Raw genomic sequence first — 22,006 nt, 5'->3', positions numbered from 1 at the left:
AATTAAGTTTGGGTTAGAAATATTTTAAAACATAAATTTTTATTGAATTGACGTTTAATTTTTTAATATCATTATTTTTGTAAAAAATTTAAATAACTATTTTGTACAAAAGTATTTGATTAAATTGTTTTTATTAAAATAATAATAAAAGAAATAAATTTTTATTCTTTGGCACAATTGTTTGATATCATTATTATTATTGTAAAAAATTTAAATTATTATTTTATACAAAAACATATTTATTTAAAGTGTTTTTATTTAAATATAATATTTTTTTCACATAGCACGCATACTCTTTTACCCTTTTTTACCATTCTTTTTAAAAAAGGTAATTTTTTTAGAATAATATAAAATACGACCGGGAGCTAGCGGCATTAATTTCATGCCAATTTTGGCATGAATAGTTTAATCATGCTGGCATGAATAGTACATTCATATATAAAAAAATTTGATTCAGTAATTGCATAATTAATATACATATATCAGTCATTTTTAAATTGGAATAATCCAGGAAAAAGTCTATTATGAGAGATATATACATGTATATATACATGTCATTAAGATATACATGTTATTAGTATATTTATAATATATATAATATATAATGTAATATATATATATATATATATATATATATACATATATATTACATCATAATATAAACTTTTTCTTGGTAGCGATTTTTATATTCATCTTCCAAAGGAGAGTGCCACTGAGATTTCGGCGAAAAAGAAATAATATCATACACATACGTGACCACACACTATATATATCATACTAGAGTTTTTGGGCTCGGCCGCGCTAAAAAATGTGAAACTGCAAAAGTTGTCTATTTCAGATCTATTTTTATCTATATATTTAACTACGTCGACTATCAAACTATCCGTACTTTACCTGTGAAAACTAAGTTTCTATGTTTTCATCATAGCTTGATGTGCAATTTTTTAAAGTACATTATGCCATTTTTCATATTTATTTTAATTTTCTGCTTCTTAATGTTTTCAACAATAGAAATAAATGATCGCGTGGCATGAAAAATCGCGTGCGCAGGACGACTTTATGATAATTTACGGTAAAAAGAGACAGCTTTGAAAATCTGCAGCTATCTTTTAGTGGCCGTGATAATAGTGATAGTGGGGACATGTTCTATAATATAATTCAGTGTGCGTGAGAGAGGAGCCATGTGCAAGCTTGGGATTGATTTTGTACCTCAAAACGACGTGAAATTTACAAAAGTAAAAAAAGATCTACGATTCCATGTGTCAAAATTTCATGATCTGTTCACTTTTATAACTTTCACTTTGTTTCGAGATACACAATCGATTTCCTGGCGCTCGCTGCTGGTTGACGAAGGGTTCACGGGGTGAGAAGAATCTCAAAACGCGATACGACTGCTAGGTGTGCGAAGATATGGAAAACGAATAGTGCACTAAGAAGAGAAAGTAAAAAAAAGCAGCAAGAAAGATATCGATAGTGGGGAGTAGGCACATCGCGGACGTCGTAGGGGGAAATGTATAATAAAAGCGTTAACACAATAATAATGTCCGCATTTCACAAGTGACATTAATATAAAGCCGTAATATTATTACGTCGTTATTATTCAGTGCAATGATACCTATAACTGTTGTGTTAATCATTCTGATTTGTATAAGTTATTTCTACTTGAATTATCATCGCCGACGACCTAAAACTATAAATCACGTGTTTCCGGGTCCAAGAACATGGCCGATTATTGGGAATGCTTTCTGTTTCTTTCGGCGAAGTCCTGATGGTAATAAAAAAAAAAAATAATAGTATTAATGTTTATTTTATAGAATAATAATAGGAAAAATGCAACACACACGTAAAAATTTTAGAAATACAGTATTTTAGAAAGATTTTAATAAAAATTTATTTTTGCTAACATTGTATTATTTCAATAAAATGAAATGTAAATACACCACATCTCAGACAATAAGTCATATAACAAGAATAGTCAATATCTTGCAGAAATATTGAATATTATTACTAAGTGGACAGAAGATTATCCGTCTCCATTCCGATGTTGGATAGGTAACAAGTTATTCATTTTTGTAAACGATCCAGATCAAATAAAGGTAATGAAATAATTTATATTTATTCATATTCTAAAATATAATTATTTATGTCAAACTTTACTTTTTAACAATTGTAATAATTGCTTAATAACTGCTGTAATTTATATTTTTATAACTATATGGATGTAATTTTAATAATTTTCTAAAAATATTATTCAAAAGTGACGCAAACAAACATCTAACAAAAATATAAATAAATGTTATATGATGTTTTAGACAATCTTACAGAGTAGTCATTGCTTGAACAAAAATATATTATACAAATTTTTTGAACCATTATTGGGTGAGGGAATATTCACAGCTCCTGGTAAGAAAGATTTCTATAAGAACAAAAGTTTATCAACTAAATATAATTATTTTGTTATATAAAATATAATATAATATATATTGTATAAGATATATAAATAATCGTTTGGAATTTAATAACATAAACTTGTATTTAAACATATAATGCTTTTATTTCCATTTTTGCAATAGTACAACTTTTATAATGCAACATTTTTTATTAATATTCTTTTAATATTATGTTTTAATATGATTCATTTTTTATCTTTATTATCATTTTATAATATTTATTTTAGAATTAAAATGGCGCTTACAACGACGATTGATATCGCCAACCTTCTCTAACAATATGTTACTAAGATATTTTGATGTATTTGTTGAACAATCTTTAATATTAACGAACACATTGGAAAATATAGGATTAAATAGCGAGATTATCTTTTTTGAACATATATCGGAGCGTACTTTGGATACTGCATGTGGTATGTTAAAATAACTTATTCTATTCTTAAATTATTCGCTTATATTGTAATAATTATAACAATAAATGTTCGACATTGTAAAAATTTAAGAAATGGAAGTTTTACAGAAAGCAGAAGAAAAAGAGCGCAAGTGTAAGAAGCAAAACACAAAGAAAGAGAGAAAAATAGAAAGCAATAGTTGTACAAATAAAATAATGTTGAATGTTTCTAAATAAAAGATAATATTCCAAAGACTGCTATATAAAATTTTGTGATAATTTTACAATATTATCAAATTTATTTCACTCATTTTGATTGTAATCATAAACTTGCATTTCTCTCTCTCTCTCTCTCTCTCTCTCTCTCTCTACTTCTCAAGCTTAGAGCATAAATAGGCCAATTTATATTTTTGATTAGTTACTAAGATATTTTAATTAACAGAATAAAATATGATTTGTAATAAAATGATTAACACTTGATATATCTTAATCCATCAATAAAACAAATAATAACAATAAACAGATCAAAGAAAAGTAATAAAAGAAATGTAATAAAATAAGCATAGCCATGTACAGACAATTGCTATTTTCGCATACTCGATACAAAGATGTGTTTTTCTTCTTTTTCAAAATTACTAGTATATATTGATTTATAAAATATATAATACACAATTCAATAATTAGTCAAATATTAATTTTATTTTGAATAATTCATTTGTTTTTTTTATGTGGCACTGTTAAGTTACTTTGATGGGCGTCAAAATAAAACCATCATTAATCAACCAATTTCTCGAAGCAAGGTAAAATAGCTTTCTTATAATATTTATTTAAATAATATTTATAATTAACATACAAGTCATAACAAATTGTATATCGATTCATACATAATAGAAATTTTTAAAATATCGCAATTTTAATTTTGTTTTTTATAAATTTTACAATTATATTAAATTAATTAAATTTTTTGTAATTATTGAATATATTAAAATATAAGAAAATTTTGGAATAAGATTTTTTCTTTTAATTGCACGTAAATAAATCTACCTTTATGTGACTCGCCGACTTTGTTGAAACTTGGTACACTTGTAAAGCTATCAAAAATAATAAACACGTATTTTTTTATATTGGCAATAATAAAAGGGTGGAAAAGTGTAAACTATCCCTTGTATTTATAAACACGAGTAATTATCGTTACCACTAAACTCACGATATTAGAGCTATGTTGAGTTTCAGGCATTAATAAGACGTTTCACATGTATTGCTGAAAACAAATCCAATGTTGAAATTATGGAATACAGAAAGCGAGATAAGATATTTTGATTTATCAGGTCATCATATTGGCTCCTCCATTTTGTATTCCATATTTCTAACAGTGGATTTGCTTTCAACGATACGTGAAATCTCTTATTTCTATGTCTAAAGTTTAAAAAAAGCTCAAATACCGTGAGTTTAGAGGTAAATTTTACTCGAACTTATAAATACAAGGGATAGTTTACCTTAAACTACCCTTAAACGATTGCCGATATAAAAAAATACGTGTCTATTATTTTTGATAGCTTTACAAGTGTACCAAGTTTCAATAAAATCTGCGAGTTACACAAACGTAGATTTGTTAGTAAAACTTAATAATTATATATATTTTTGTATATTGAAATATCATTAAAAATATATTTCAGTATCAGAACAGCTGCTGGTAACTCTAGATTGACGAATTTGTTTTTTTATTCTGACTTTATATTTAACTTGTCTTCTAATGGTCGAGAATTCCGAAAGAATATAAACTTAATGCACAGTTTTATAGATGAGGTATGTAGTATATATTGCAAATTTTAAACTTCAGCTTGCGTAGTACTTTCTATATTCATACAATTTATTATTACAGGTAATACAGCAGGCTGATACATTAAATAGATTCAATATCAAAAATAAAAGTAAAAAAAGTAAGTTTACTAATTTATTTATTTGTTTATATTTCTGTATTATTATGATGTTGCAATCTATTAAAATGATGGAAAAATAAATTTATTCAGAAATTATTCCAAAAATTATAATACTTTTAAAATATTATATTTTTTTTGTTGTTAAAATATTTTTTTTTATCCTAAAATTATTTTTAATTATTTAATTAATTTTTGTAATAATATATGAATAATATACACAGTTTGGTACATTATTATAAAATTGAGAAGTAATTGACATACTCATGCCATTTTATATGTATAAACAAACACATATTATTTTATTTTCTGGTTTTTTACATAAAATAAAATAGATAGAACATTTTATGACATTATAATGGATTCATCCCATAAAGAAAACTTCGCACAAAATGATTTCACGAAGATGCTTCATAATAATGTACTTTTTATGTTAATAGCGGTATGTATAAAATATCTTTCTATATATGATTATATGTGTTTACATATAAACAAATAAATAAATGAAATTTTTTCAGGCCAGTGAAACATCTGCTATTACTTTGAATTTTGTGGTTTTTATATTAGCAAATTTCTCAGAAATACAAGTACGTATATATGTTAAATTCAATCAAAAACAGCTTATTTGATCATTTAAACAATGATATTTTGATAGTTTTATGATAAATATAGACATATTTTTTAAGCAATAATTAAGAAATACATTTGTTAATAAATTCTATTATTCGAATAACAATTTGCTCAAAGTCAGCTTTTTACATATTGGATAAGAGTCCTTATTCAATCCAGATTTATCCAGACAGATTTGCGAAATCACGTAAACATATGCATAAAGAAATTAATTGTCCGTAAGCAAATATATAAAAAAATGCACCAATTTCTTTATCAATTTCTTTATGCGTATGTTTATGCGACTATGCAAAACTGTCTGGATAAGTCTTACTTATGTACTAGGAGCGATTTTCAAAATTTCTGTATTTCTTATAAATGATATTCATTTATATAACCATGAACACGATCTTGAGTAATTGTAAAAAAATTTTAGCCGATGCTCGTCATTTATTAAAAAATTATTAACAAAATAAGTTTAATGAATAGAATGTAATTTTTACAAGATGAACATCATTTCAACAGGCATGCAAATGAGTTAAATAATAACTTTGTGTTTCGAGATTTTTTAAATTGAATTAAATATTTTAAGGAAACCATACAAAAATTTTACTTCATATTTATCATCGAATACATTTCGAAAAATAAAATAAAGCAATTTTGTAATTGTAATTAATAAGATTCTATTTTACGATATATGTATATTGAATGTATTTATATTTATATAATTAAACATTTTATTTAATTTTATAAAAGGAAAAAGTGTATCAAGAATTACGGGAAATTTATGGAACCAAAACTCCAACATCTACCCCCATAAAATACGAAGATTTACAACGCATGAATTACTTGGAAAATGTCATTAAAGAAACTATGAGATTATTTCCTGTTGCTCCATTAATTGGGCGAAAGCTAACTGAAGATTTAAACATAGGTTTGTTTACAAATATAAATATATTTTTATAATATATATATGCATATATATATATATATATATATATATATATATATATAGTATATAGTATATATATAGTATATTTACAACTAAGTAGTTATCAAGAAGTGAAATCTGGCCTATCATCTATGCTCACTGACGTGCGTCAGTATTAAATATCGGCGCTGATTGGTCAGACTTTGCTCAATAATAACTCCTTTATGAAGCGTTATAGAGAAAAATGGTACAAGAATTTTCTTTTCAATTTGACCCAATCTACTTTTACACTTTGAATGTGTCAAAAACTGCCGGACACTCTATATATTTTTATATAATTTAAACATAAAGTGACACCATTCCTAAACTGTAACTATAAATATATAGTCATTATTTAAGCTTAATGCTTTTCTGCTTAAACTGAGATAAACATACAAAATTATTAGATAATATAATAAATACATTTGAATATTTTTAGAAGCGATATTTTTGCCATTTAATTGTTTTAAAGTTTATTTGTATGTTTTTTCAAACGGAGCACATCTCCGATGGGGTCCAATCTTTTCAGGTAACTTCAAGAGATCATATTAAAATCAGCTTAACGATTTTTAAAGATATTTTTGTTTATAACTTTTAAATTATTGAAAAGCCACGGTTACGACCTTGATAGCTGACCTTAATGTGATCTCTTGAAGTTACCTGAAAAAGTTGGGCCCCATCGGAGGTGTACCCCATTTTGAAAGAACAGCCGTTTATTTTCATTATGAATTATGACCTAATTGAGAATAAAGATTCGAAAGATATAGAATTCAACGATATAAACATCAAAACATGAATCTTTCCTCACTCAAGTTTAAAACATTTTGTTTAATAAAAAATAAAATTGTATTTTATTATATTTTAAAAAATTATTAAAAATTAAGGCTATTTAGAAAAACAAAAAAAAATGATTCTCAAAATTATTAAAGATTAAGAAAGAAAAATTTAAGAAAATCGTTTTATTTTTTAAGAAAAAATAACGTTTTGTAAATCGCATACATCCGTCTAAGAATAAAATGTAACTCAATTTATACTATTCCTACTGCTTTTTTATGAGCTAATTATCATGCTGGTATAGGTATTATAATAACATTAAAATGCAAAAATATGTTTGTCAGGAAATATTATCTTACCCAAAGGCACTGATGTTATTCTACAATTAATGGCGGCACACCGAAAAGAAAAGTTTTGGCCCAATCCGTTAGTATTTGATCCGGACAGATTTCTGCCTGAAAATACAGGAAAGTCTAATTCGTTTTACATGCCGTTTAGTTTAGGATCTAGAAATTGTATGGGTAAGTTTAAACAAATTACATACCATGCAGCATAAAATTAATTTGCATATAATTAACAAACTTTTGCAGGTATAAAATATGCAATGATTTCAATGAAAGTTTTTCTCTCAACTTTGGTACAAACATTTGTATTTAAAATAGATAAAAGCATTCAGATAGATGAAATTAAATTACATTAAGACATTATGCTAAAAGTTGGTGAACCTAATAAAAAAGTCAGAATTGAAAAACGAGATCTACATTAAAACAGTCCAAGAATGTACTTGTTGAAGAATAATCTAATAAAATTTGCATGATGTTTTTTATATACATAGTATTATATACAGGATATCCCATTAAAAGTGATCACCTCCTTTTAAACTAAAAGAGATAGATCATAATAAATATATATCAAATTAAATGATTCAAATTGAATTCTATTATGAGCGTAATGATTGCTTCTAAAAGTTATCTGTATTAACGAGCAAAGAGACACATAATTTTTTTATAATAATATGAAATTTTTGATAAATAAAAAGTTGTAGGGCTGTTTGAAACGAATACAAGGATGTATAATATAATATAAATATTTTACATATTATAAAGTTTTATTGACTTGAAATATCGCGGGCGTCTACTTTTTCATTTTTGGCCCTGTGGTATAATCAACTTCGGATTTGATATTATAATTAAATAACAACATATATCAATCTCTACTACACGAGTCAGGAGTTGGCCACAACGCAGAACAGCAAAAGAAACGCTATATAATTATATATATATACAGATATATATATATATATATATATATATATATATACATATATATATATATATATATATATATACAGGGTGTCTGATAATAATTGCCCTACCCGTAATGTGCAGATAGAGTGCGCCCGGTTAAAAATCAACGATGTTTGGCCAAACTTTACTCAATAATAATTCTTTTATTAAGCTTTATACAAAAAAATGGTAAATGGACTTTCCTGCTTGGTTTAATCTGCTCTACTTGCACATTACGGGTGTAGCAATTATTATTAGACACCCTGTATATAAATAGTGTAATTTACGAACAAGTAGAGGGAAAAGTACTTTAAAGATAAATGCGATAAATGCGATTGATATTAAAAGTTAGAACTAACTGTTGTTATTAGATAGGCACAAATAAATTCCACTCTGGATGCACGAGAAAATTATATATAGCTTTATTCGGTGATAGCGATAACGTGTCTTGTTAGTGACGGAGAACAGTAATGGCGGTTAGTATGAAGCTAAGTAAGAAAACAGAAAAGGATAGAAAAGATTGCTGTTGATATCAGAATCAAAGGGTATGTGCGATTGGCCGGTCAAAACAATTTCTCCAACACTAACAATAATGTCACAAATAGTTGGAAAGAAAAGTACATATCCACAACTGTACTATACAATATTTAAACAGTATTTAATAAATGTTTATTAGAACAAACGAGTAAAGTGTCCATGTTTCTGTTGTGTAACTGTAATTCTTTGATTTTTAATTAATAAAGTGATTAAACTATAAAAATTATTAAGCACACTTAATGTTTAGTTTAATAAAAAAGTTTTACTAAGAAATTAATTGTATAATTAAGCGACATCTTTTAAAGAAGATAAGACGACAAGTAAAGAATAAAAATTATTTCCGCCGCAGGAGTCCGTCTATTAAGTTTGGCAAAGAATGGCTGGAATCCAACTTGAAAACTTTTATTGAAAATTGATTAAATAATTATTAATTATTATTATTAACCTTTTAGTTTTTAATTTACCTGAATGTTTTGAAATTAAATTTATATCAGAGCATTGTATTAAAGTACAGATAAATTAATGTAGAAAAAATTATTTTTTTATTGCAATTCATCTTTATCTATTATATTACTTTTTAGAAATAAACTTACAATTAATAAAAATATTTCAGCTTACATTCATTTAATTTATATTAATCAATATTAATATATGTACATACATAATGCTACAATTTAATCTTCCATTTATAAATATATTTTACAATACATAAAATATAAAAGAAATTAATTATATTCAAAATGGTAGTTTGAATTTTCTTCATATTGTAAAAAATTCTGTATTGTTCTTTAACGGATTATAGCAACAAATATTGTTTTGTCGTACATAAAAAATACATAAAAAAATATATACAGGGTGTCTCATTTTAAAAAACGCACTTCGATAATTCTTCAACGAAGCATTATCAGTAAAAATGTTTCAGACAAATGTTGTATAGTTTCAAGGGGGACATAAAATGATATTATTGGTTTGACCTTGAAGAGTTATTTGAAGGTCACATAAAGGTCACATTTAATTTTTTAAATAGAATACTATATTTTTTATTGCATATTCTTGTAGCCCATCTTGAGAGCTTTCCAAAACACTATGATAAAGTGTTCCTTTTTAATTACTTTCTGAGTTATAAGATTTCAAAGTTACAATATTTTTATACAAAATATCTTATAATAATATGTTACGGGGTCAAGTTGACCCTAAAGCTGCGATAGTGAACGTTCACGTACACTATCAAGCGCTCAGCTCCCCGACATGCGTCCAGCAAAAGATCAGCAATGACTGACCAAACTTTATTTAATAATAGTTATTTTATTGAGCGTTATACAAAAAAAATTTGTAAAGAACTTTCTTGCTTGGTTTAAGCTCTATCTGCACATTACGGGTATGGCAATTATTATCAGACACTCTGTATATATATATATACTTACATATTATAGATATTATAAATATATATAGATTTTCATTTTCTGTTCTGCGCCAACTTCTGACTCGTGTAGTAGAGATTGACATATGTCATGTTGTCATTTAATTATAATCCTAAATCCAAAGTTGGTCATACCATAGGGTCAAAAATGAAAAAGTAGACATCGGCCGCGATATTTCAAGTCAATAATACTCTATAATATGTAAAATATTTATATTATATCATACATTATTGTATTTATTTCAAGCAGCGCTACAACTTTTTATTTATCAAAAATTTTATAATATTACAAAAAAATTATGTGTGTCTCTTTGCTCGTTAATACAGATAACTTTTAGAAGCAATCATTACGCTCGCAATAGAATTCAATTTGAATCATTTAATTTGATATATATTTATTATGATCTATCTCTTTTAGTTTAAAAGATAAAAGGGGATGATTATTTTTAATGGGATATCCTGTATATAATACTATGTATACAAAAAACATCATATAAATATTATTAGGTTATTTTTCAATAAGTACAATCCTAGACTGTTTTAATGTAGATCTCGTTTTTCAATTCTGACTTTTATAGGTTCACCAATTTTTAGCATAAGATCATAATGTAATTTAATTTCATTTATCTGAATGCTTTTATCTATTTTAAATACAAATGTTCGTACCAAAGTTGAGAGAAAAACTTTCATTGAAATCATTGCATATTTTATACCTGCAAAAGTTTGTTAATTATATGCAAATTAATTTTATGCTGCATGGTATGTAATTTGTTTAAACTTACCCATACAATTTCTAGATCCTAAACTAAACGGCATGTAAAATGAATTAAACTTTCCTATATTTTCAGGCAGAAATCTGTCCGGATCAAATACTAACGGATTGGGCCAAAACTTTTCTTTTCGGTGTACCGCCATTAATTGTAAAATAACATCAGTGCCTTTGGGTAAGATAATATTTCCTGAAAAACATATTTTTGCATTTTAATGTTATTACAATACTTATACCAGCATGATAACTAGCTCATAAAAAAGCAGTAGGAATAGTATAAATCGAGTTACATTTTATTCTCAGGCGGATGTATTTGATTAACAAAACGTTACTTCTTCTTAAAAAATAAAACGGCTTTCTTAAATTTTTCTTCTTTAAACTTTAATAATTATTTTTTTTTGTTTTTCTAAATAGCCTTAATTTTTAATAATTTTTTAAAATATAATAAAATAAAATTTTTTTTTAATAAAATATTTTAAACTTGAATTAGAAAGATTTATATTTTGATGTTTATATCTTTGAATATTGTTCTCAATTTAGATATAATTCATAATCTAAATAAATTTCAAAAAACAAATTAAAAATATTCAAAAATATCGTTTCTAAAAATATTCAAATGCATCTATTATATTAATGATAATTTTGTAATATAATTGTAAAATATATGTAATATAATATTTTATTCAAATGGTTTTGTATGTTTATCTTAATTCAAACAGAAAAACATTATTCTTAAATAATATTATACTACATATTTTTAATTATATTTTAAAAATAATATTCTTTTATGTTTGAATAATATAAAAAAATATATAATAATATAATAATACTACATAATATATAATAATACATGCATGCATATATACAAATAACGACATATTTATATTTGTGAACAAACCTATGTTTAAATCCTCAGATAGCTCTCGCGCAATTAATGGAGCAATAGGAAATATTCTCATAGTTTCTTTAATGACATTTTCCAAGTAATTCATGCGTTGTAAATCTTCGTATTTTATCGAAGTAGATTTTGGAGTTTTGGTTCCATAAATTTCCCGTAATTCTTGATACACTTTTTCCTTTTATGAAATTAAATAAAATGTTTAATTATATAAATATAAATACATGCAAAATATATATATCGTAAAATAGAATCTTATTAATTACATTTACAAAATTATTTCATTTTATTATCGAAATGTTGAGAAATATGTTGATGATAAATATGACCTAAATATTGTTGTATGGTTTCATTAAAATGTTTAATTAAAGAAATCTCGAAACACAAATTTATTATTGAATTCATTTGCACGTCTGTTAAAATGATGTTTATCTTGTTAAAATTACATTCTATTCATTAAATTTATTTTGTTAATAATTTTTTAATAAATAACGAACATCGGCTAAAATTTTTTGAGAGTTACTCAAAATCGTGTTCATGATAATATAAATGAAGGTCATTGAAATTTGGTGATCGCCCCTAGTACATAAGTAGAACTTAGCCAGACAGATTTGCACAAACATAGGCATAAAGAAATTAGTAAAGAAATTGGTCCATTTTTTTATGTATTTGCTTACGGACAATTAATTTCCTTATGAATATGTTTACGTGATATCGTAAATCTGTCTGGATAAATCTGAATTGAATAAGGACTCTTATCCATTATGTTAAAAGCTGACTTTGACCAAATTATTATTCGAATAACAGAATTTATTAACAAATGTATTTCTTAATTATTGCTCAAAAAATATGTCTATATTTATCATAAAACTATCAAAATATAATTGTTTAAATGATCAAATAAATTGTTTTTAATTGAATTTAATATATATACGTACTTGTATTTCTGAGAAATTTGCTAATATAAAAACCACAAAATTCAAAGTAATAGCAGATGTGTCACTGGCCTGTAAAAATTTAATTTATTTATTTGTTTATATATAAACACATATAATCATATATAGAGATATATTTTATACATACCGCTAATAACATAAAAAGTACATTATTATGAAGCATCTTCGTGAAATCATTTTGTGCGAAGTTTTCTTTATGGGATGAATCCATTATAATGTCATAAAATGTTCTATCTATTTTATTTTATGTAAAAAACCAGAAAATAAAATAATATGTGTTTGTTTATACATATAAAATGGCATGAGTATGTCAATTACTTCTCAATTTTATAATAATGTACCAGACTGTGTATATTATTCATATATTATTACAAAAATTAATTAAATAATTAAAAATAACTTTAGGATAAAAAAAAATATTTTAACAACAAAAAAATATAATATTTTAAAAGTATTATAATTTTTGGAATAATTTCTGAATAAATTTATTTTTCCATCATTTTAATAGATTGCAACATCATAATAATACAGAAATATAAACAAATAAATAAATTAGTAAACTTACTTTTTTTACTTTTATTTTTGGTATTGAGTCTATTTAATGTATCAGCCTGCCGTATTACCTGTAATAATAAATTGTATAAATATAGAAAGTACTACGCAAGCTGAAGTTTAAAATTTGCAATATATACTACATACCTCATCTATAATAATGTGCATTAAGTTTATATTCTTTCGGAATTCTCGACCATTAGAAGTCAAGTTAAATATAAAGTCAGAATATAAAAACAAATTTGTCACTCTAGAGTTAGCAGCTGTTCTGAGTCTAAAATATATTTTTAATGATATCTTAATATACTATATACAAAAATATATTTAATTATTAAGTTTTACTTACTAACCTACCTTTGTGTGACTCGCCGATTTTATTGAAACTTGGTACACTTGTAAAGCTATCAAAAATAACAGATACGTCTGAAACTCAACATAGCTCTAATATCGTGAGTTTAGTGGTAACAATAAGTATTCATGTTTATAAATACAAGGAGTAGTTTCCACCTTTAAACTTGCACCATTGCCGATATAAAAAAATACGTGTCCATTATTTTTGATAGCTTTGTGTACCAAGTATACCAAGTTTCAACTCAAAATCCGCGAGTCACATAAAGATAAGTTTATTTACGTGCAATTAAAAGAAAAAAATCTTGTTCCAAAATTTTCTTATATTTCAATATATTTAATTATTACAAAAGATTAAATTAATTTAATATAATTGTAAAATTTATAAAAAACAAAATTAAAATTGCGATATCTTAAGAATTTTTATTACGTATGAATCGATATACAATTTATTATGATCTGTATGTTAATTATGAATATTATTTAGTATTATAAGAAAGTTATTTTACCTTGTTTCGAGAAATTGGTTGATTAATGATGGTTTTACTTTGACGCCCATCAAAGTAACTTAACAGCGTCACATAAAAAAACAAATTAATTATTCAAAATAGAATTAATTTTGACTAATTATTGAATTCTATACTATATATCTTATAAATAAATATATACATAATTTTAAGAAAGAAGAAAACACATCTTTGTATCGAATATGTGACAATAATAATTGTCTGTACATGACTATGTTTACTTAGTTATTTTTCTCTTATTTATTTTGTTGATGGATTAAATTATTATATATATCAAGTATTAATCAATTTATTGCAAATTATATTTTATGGATCCTGTTATTAAAATATCTTAGTAATTAATTAAAAATATAAATTGGCGTGTTTATGCTTTATTTATTCTTTTTCTTGAGAAAGAGAGGGAGAAAGATGAAAGTTTATGATTACTATCAAAATGAGTGAAATAAATTGATTATAATATTGTAAAATTATCACAAAATTTTATATAGCAGTCTTTGGAATATTATCTTTTAGTCAAAAACATTCAACATTATTTTATTTGTACAACTATTGCTTTCTATTTTTCTCTCTTTCTTTGTGTTTTGCTTCTTACACTTGCGCTCTTTTTCTTCTGCTTTCTGTAAAACTTCCATTTCTTAAATTTTTACAATGTCGAACATTTATTGTTATAATTATTACAATATAAGCGAATAATTTAAGAATAGAATAAGTTATTTTAACATACCACATGCAGTATCCAAAGTACGCTCCGATATATGTTCAAAAAAGATAATCTCGCTATTTAATCCTATATTTTCCAATGTGTTCGTTAATATTAAAGATTGTTCAACAAATACATCAAAATATCTTAGTAACATATTGTTAGAGAAGGTTGGCGATATCAATCGTCGTTGTAAACGCCATTTTAATTCTAAAATAAATATTATAAAATGATAATAAAGATAAAAAATGAATCATATTAAAACATAATATTAAAAGAATATTAATAAAAAATGTTGCATTATAAAAGTTGTACTATTGCAAAAATGGAAATAAAAGCATTATATGTTTAAATACAAGTTTATGTTATGAAAATTCCAAACAATTATTTATATATCTTATACAATATACAGGGTGTCCGATAATTCGCGGATTACCCTTTAAGGGAAGGTAGAGGGTGTTATTCTGAATAGAAAAGTCCTGTACCATTTTGTGATTTTCTCAATATTTAAGAAAATATTAATTTTGAAAGATCAGCCAACGAAGTGCCGCGAAAAGCTCGTGGCGCGAAAATGCCTCCCATTGTCGATTGATACTCGGTCCGCGGCGAAGCAATGGGAGGAGCAGTTTGCGAGCATGCTTCGCTATGGCAACCGAAAAAAATACACACATAATGAAAAGATCACATACATAAAACGAAGCGCGCATTATGTGTGTATTTCTTTTGGTTGCCATAGCGAAGCATGCTCGCAAACTGCTCCTGCCATTGCTTCGCCGCGGACCGAGTATCAATCGACAATGGGAGGCATTTTCGCGCCACGAGCTTTTCGCGGCACTTCGTTGGCTGATCTTTTAAAATTAATATTTTCTTAAATATTGAGAAAATCACAAAATGGTACAGGACTTTTCTATTCAGAATAACATCCTCTACCTTCCCTTAAAGGGTAATCCGCGAATTATCGGACACCCTGTATATTCTATTATATTTTATATAACAAAATAATTATATTTAGTTGATTAACTTTTGTTCTTATAGAAATCTTTCTTACCAGAAGCTGTGAATATTCCCTCACCCAATAATGGTTCAAAAAATTTGTATAATATACTTTTGTTCAAGCAATGACTACTCTGTAAGATTGTCTAAAACATCATATAACATTTATTTATATTTTTGTTAGATGTTTGTTTGCGTCACTTTTGAATAATATTTTTAGAAAATTATTAAAATTACACCCATATAGTTATAAAAATATAAATTACAGCAGTTATTAAGCAATTATTACAATTGTTAAAAAGTAAAGTTTGACATAAATAATTATATTGTAGAATATGAATAAATATAAATTATTTTATTACCTTTATTTGGTCTGGATCGTTTACAAAAATGAATAACTTGTTACCTATCCAACATCGGAATGGAGACTGATAATCTTCTGCCCACTTAGTAACAATATTCAATATTTCTGCAAAATATTGACTATTTATGTTATATGACTTATTGTCTGACATGTGGTGTATTTACATTATATTATATTAAAATAATACAACAGCTGTTAGCGAGAACAAATTTTTATTAAAATTTTTTTAAAATACTATATTTCTAAAATTTTTATGTGTTGCATTTTTTTATGATTATTCTATAAAATAAACAATAATTCTATTATTTTTTTTTTATTACCATCAGGATTTCGTCGAAAAAAACAGTAAGCGTTCCCAATAACCGGCCATGTTCTTGGACCAGGCAACAAGTGGTTTATGGTTTTAGGTCGTTGGCGATGATAATTCAAGTAGAAATAACTTATACAAATCAGAATGATTAACACAATAGTTATAGATATCATTGCACTGAATAATAACGGCGTAATAGTATTACGTCTTTATATTAATGTCACTAATGATCTGCGGATATTATTATTGTGTTAATGATTTTATTATACACATTTCCCTTTCACTCTAATGATATTCGTTCCACGAGTGATTAAAATCCGTGGAAAATATCTGGGACATGCGCAGTAACAAACTTTAGAGAACCTCAATAGCGTATAGTGTATAATGAAATAAAGGTAACATTATATCCCTTACAGGAAAAAAATAGATAATGTTGAAATAATATATATTTGATTTTTAAAATTTATTTTGTCTATCTTTAAAAAGATAACAGGATTTTCATATATCATTAGCATAAATATTAACAGAAACAAAAGAGTTTTTATTTAGGCTTTAAAAAATGCCCTATATCACATCTTAGTACGAGTCTACCGAGATCGTTCACATGGGGGCAGTGACGTCATTCACGCAGAAGGTTCTGCCAATGGGATAATTCCCAATGGCAGATTTCCCAATCAAATTGAATTTTCATCATAGTCCGTGATGTGCCTAGCCTCCATTATCGATACCTTTCCTGCTGTTTCTTTTTACTCTTAGCACACTATTCTTTTTTCTTCGCAAACCTAGCAGTCGCATTGCGTTTTGAAATTCTTCTTACCCCGTGGACCCTTTGTCAACCAGCAGCGCGTGTCAGGAAATCGAACGTGTATCTTGAAACAAAGTGCAAATTATAAAAGTGAACAGATTTATTAGATTTTGATACATGAAATCGTAGATGTAGTGAATTTGTTCACTTTTGTAATTTTCACATCGTTTTGAGATACAAAATCAATCCCGAGGTCGTGCAAGGCTCCTCTTGTCACATCATTTTCTTCTCGCCGAAATCTCAACGCCTCAGCTCCTCCCAGCTCCCTTGAAAGACAAAATAGAAAGTCGTTTTTTCGTACATTTTATAATTATATTTAATATATATACAGGGTGTCCGATAATTAGCGGATCACCCTTTAAGGGAAGGTAGAGGGTGTTATTCTGAATAGAAAAGTCCTGTACTATTTTGTGATTTTCTCAATATTTAATTAAATATTAATTTTAAAAATCAGCCAATAAAGTGCGGCGAAAAGCTCGCGGCGCGAAAATGCCTCTCACTGTCAATTGATACTCGATCCACGGCGTAGCAACGGGAAGAGCGGTTTGCGAGCGTGCTTCGCGATGACAACCGAAAGAATTACACATATAATGCGCCCTCCGTTTTATGTATGTGATCTTTTTTCCGTCTTTTTAATTATAGCACGCAAGTAATTCAGATTAAAATTAGGGTGTTTAATTTGTAAATTCAATAATTTGTACCGGTAATTTTTCGTAATATTATCGATTCTACGGTTAACGCTGTTACTATAAAAAGAAATGTTTACTTTCAAATTCTGAATATGAGCTGTAATTAAAGCGTATCTTTTGCATGGAAGTAGAAAAATTAATTGTTGATTCGCAGTACAGATCCTCTTCTTCATCATTAATCCATGACTTCAGCAAGGTTTTGTAATATGTTGCCGAATCTCATTGAAATCATTTGAAAGAAATAATCGGAAGTTGTTTATAGAATAAATTGCAAGAACTCTAGCGCTTCGTATATTGGCCAAACAAAAAGACACTTAAGCATCTGGGTCAAGGAACATTTTAATAATATAAAAATGCACGCAAGTAATCTTTCCGTAATCAACAAACACAAATTAGAATTTGATCGTGACTTCGATTGGTCAGCGCCTGATATTCTGCATATTGAAAAACATGTAAGAAAGAGAGAAAGAGCTGAAATGTTTTTTATTAAAAAATTTGACACTATTAACTCTCAAAAAGACACACAGAGAATATAAATAACATATACGATAGAGTAATAAAGGTCGTATAGTCGTTCTCAGTATCCCAAACATAGTGGTTGACACAATGTCAGTTTGACATTTCGATTTTTCTCCAAAGTTATAAACAAAAGTATCTTTAAAAATCGTTAAGCTGATTTTAATATGATCTCTTGAAGTTACCTGAAAAGATTGGACCCCATCGGAGATGTGCTCCATTTGAAAAAAACATACAAATAAACTTTAAAACAATTAAATGACAAAAATATCGCTTCTAAAAATATTCAAATGTATTTATAATATTATCAAACAATTTTGTATGTTTATCTCAATTTAAGCAGAAAAGCATTAAGCTTAAATAATGACTATATATTTGTAGTTACAGTTTAGGAATGGTGTCTCTTTATGTTTAAATTATATAAAAATATACAGAGTGTCCGGCAGTTTTTGACGTATTCAAAGTGTGAAAGTAGATTGGGTCAAATTGAAAAGAAAATTCTTGTAGCATTTTCCTCTATAACGCTTCATAAAGGAGTTGTTATTGAGTAAAGTCTGACTAATCAGCGCTGATATTTAATACGGTCGCACGTCAGTGAGCATAGATGATAAGCCAGATTTCACTCCTTAATAACTTTATTAAACATTAGAGAGAAAAATTGACCCAATCTATCTTCACACATCGGGTGTGTCAAAAGTTACCGGATATCCTATATATATATATATATATATATATATATATATATATATATATATCCGAATATATGTCCGAATTATCGGACACCCTGTATATGTATACAGGGTGTCCGGCGTCAATCGCATCACCCGTCGTGTGCAGGTAGAGTAGGCAAAACTGAGAAGAAAAGTCCTATATCATTTTTTTCGATAACGCTTAATAAAAGATGATTGAGTGAAGTCTGGCAATTAAGGGGATCCTTAAGGTCTGTTTTACCGATCAAAACGCGAATATTAAGTTAAAGTGCATAATCTTTTTGTTTTATTATAAATATCGATAAATCCTTTTCCATAATTAAAATATATATAATAACGTACTCGGGTAGATATGATTTCATAAAAAAAGTGAAAAAAAATTACAAAATTACAGTTTAGTTATCGGCTTCTGCCGTCAACATTTATTTAATACAAAAAATTTGTAATCTGCACGTGCCTAATCAGTAACAATCCGACTTGGCATTTCATCAAAGAGTATCAGTGAACTTAGAGAAATGAGTTTAGAAGTTTTATAAAAAAGTTAATGCAATCTAAAATTTTCGTGCATATGTGCGTGTGCGAGATCGAGTCTAAAGAGTAAAACATAGCAGTAGATTAGTTGCGTGATGTCGCGATAGATAGAGCTGCAATCTTACATGACAAAGACAGATATATTCGTACTATCTTCGTCTCTTTCATGTGTGTAGAGCAAAATACATGTTTGCAGAGTATGTATACACTAACATTACTCCAGTTTCTTTATCTTTCTTTTTCAATCATACACTTTGTCTCTTTCTAATCGCTCGGACACTACGTATCATTTCAAGCTTCTCGCATATTTACTTATACGCTCACTTGAGTTTCTCTCTCTCTCTCTCTCTCTCTCTCTCTCTCTCTCTCTCGCTCTCTCTCTCTCTAAAACTTAGAGTACAAATGCACCAATTTATATTTTTGATTAATCACTATATAAGACTTTTTAATAATTAAACTTGATAAAACGTCTACAAAAACATTTAAAATTGTGAAAAGTGTGTATAGAGTTTGGTGTGTATAATTACTGCTTGTTACTCCACTGACACAATAAAAAAGCAATAAATTTTAATTGCATACTAATATACTTCAAACCGGCTATTAACGATTCAAAAAGAAAAAAAAAATAAGCGTACTTCTGAAAGTTGACATTACAAGATTCTATAATAGTCAAACAAATTGCAGCACTTATATGATGTACAGAAAATCTCCTTGCAGAAGTCTCCTTTTTTCCGAACTGATTGTGTAAATATTAAATTGATCAATAAAATAAATAAGAAGAATGTAATAAGATAAGCATAGCCACAAACAACTGCTATTTTCATGTTCGATTATAAAGATGTGTTTTTCTTCTTTCTTGAATATACGTATACATTTATATATTATACATATAAGATATATAATACACAACTCAATAATTAGGGCAAATATTAATTCTATTTTGTATAATTAATTTGTTTTCTATGTGGCGCTGATAAGATGCGTTGATGGACGTTAAAGTAAACTCATCAAAAATCAGCCAATTTCTCGAAACAATGACAAGGTAAAGTAGTTTTCTTATAATACTAAATACTAAATAAATAATTTTTATAATTATTGTATAAACCATAATAAATATGTGTAAAACATATAAAAAATTTTTTTAAAATATCGCTACTTGAATATTGTTTTTGTAAATTTTATGTCAAATTATGTCAAATTAATTAAATTTTCAATCAATAGTATCAATTGAATATACATTAGAATATAGAAAAATTATGAAATAAGATTCTTTTGTTTTAATTGCACGTAACTAGATAATAGATAGATAAAACTTAATTATTAAATATATTTTTGTATATATGTATATTAAAATGTACTATTAAAAATATATTTCAGACTCAAGTTTATTATTACAAACAGAGCAAAAAATATATCTTTATATCCTGACTTTATATTTAACTTAACTTCTGCTGGAAAAAGATGTCTTCGGGATGTAAACTTCATACACAATTTTATAGATGAGGTATGTAATATATATGCAAATATTAATCACCTAGCTTGCGTAGTACTTTTTATATTTACACAATTTATTATTACAGATAATAAAAGCTAATAAAACACGTAAACTTATTGTTCAAAGTAGAGGTGAGTTTAGTAATTTATTTGCTTGTTTGTTTCTTTATGTTATTATGATCCCTAAAAAAATTACCTTTTTTGAAAAAAAGGTAAAAAAAAATGCGCCAAAAGCCTAAAAATTTATGCTATAAAAATATTTTTATTTTATTGTTTTTAATATTAAGAAAAATTATTATTTAATAAATCGCATTATAATTAAATTAATATTATAGCTAAAATAAAAGTTATTTTCTAAATAACTAAATGCACAATATACGCATCTAAGGCTTTGGGATATAATTATTGAAAGAAATTTTCTCAAATTCTAAATCGCATAAGACAAACTTACATCAAAGCAAGGTATAAAA

General features: G+C 26.3%; 2 protein-coding genes and 2 long non-coding RNA genes across 9 annotated transcripts in view; 3 read left to right on the top strand and 1 right to left on the bottom strand.

Moving 5' to 3' along the window:
- Positions 1-22,006, top strand: part of LOC126851802 (uncharacterized) — a 36,713-nt gene that overhangs the window by 12,769 nt on the left and 1,938 nt on the right. The gene's annotated exons all lie outside the window — the stretch shown is intronic.
- LOC126851782 (cytochrome P450 4C1-like) lies at positions 872-8,421 on the top strand. The gene is made up of 12 exons (XM_050596104.1): positions 872-1,771; positions 1,990-2,096; positions 2,313-2,403; positions 2,678-2,863; positions 3,584-3,641; positions 4,518-4,647; positions 4,724-4,781; positions 5,114-5,220; positions 5,297-5,365; positions 6,144-6,321; positions 7,476-7,652; positions 7,722-8,421. Exons 1-12 carry the CDS (start codon positions 1,609-1,611, stop codon positions 7,829-7,831), a joined length of 1,434 nt encoding a protein of 477 aa, XP_050452061.1. The 5' UTR covers positions 872-1,608; the 3' UTR covers positions 7,832-8,421.
- LOC126851780 (cytochrome P450 4g15-like) overlaps positions 9,612-22,006 on the bottom strand; it is a 42,078-nt gene continuing 29,683 nt past the window's right edge. The window contains exons 1-12 of one of the 6 annotated variants that reach the window (XM_050596100.1): positions 16,802-17,033; positions 16,480-16,586; positions 16,173-16,263; positions 15,149-15,334; positions 14,407-14,464; positions 13,697-13,823; positions 13,563-13,620; positions 13,125-13,231; positions 12,980-13,048; positions 12,042-12,219; positions 11,157-11,333; positions 9,612-10,567 (exon numbers count right to left, since the gene is read on the bottom strand). In XM_050596100.1, the coding sequence (XP_050452057.1) occupies positions 10,557-10,567; positions 11,157-11,333; positions 12,042-12,219; positions 12,980-13,048; positions 13,125-13,231; positions 13,563-13,620; positions 13,697-13,823; positions 14,407-14,464; positions 15,149-15,334; positions 16,173-16,263; positions 16,480-16,586; positions 16,802-16,964 (1,332 nt within the window). In that variant the 5' untranslated portion in view covers positions 16,965-17,033 and the 3' untranslated portion in view covers positions 9,612-10,556. The other 5 variants (XM_050596098.1, XM_050596103.1, XM_050596099.1 and 2 more) reach the window with 5 other exon arrangements.
- On the top strand, positions 20,184-21,738 carry LOC126851801 (uncharacterized). The gene is made up of 2 exons (XR_007687733.1): positions 20,184-21,084; positions 21,420-21,738. It is a non-coding gene; the product is annotated as an uncharacterized LOC126851801 (long non-coding RNA).

This window comes from Cataglyphis hispanica, chromosome 8, assembly GCF_021464435.1.
Source record: "Cataglyphis hispanica isolate Lineage 1 chromosome 8, ULB_Chis1_1.0, whole genome shotgun sequence".
In the NCBI taxonomy this organism is placed as follows: Eukaryota; Metazoa; Arthropoda; class Insecta; order Hymenoptera; family Formicidae; genus Cataglyphis; species Cataglyphis hispanica.
The sequence above is the reverse complement of the archived record's forward strand: the minus strand, read 5'-3'. Positions and strand labels throughout refer to the sequence as shown.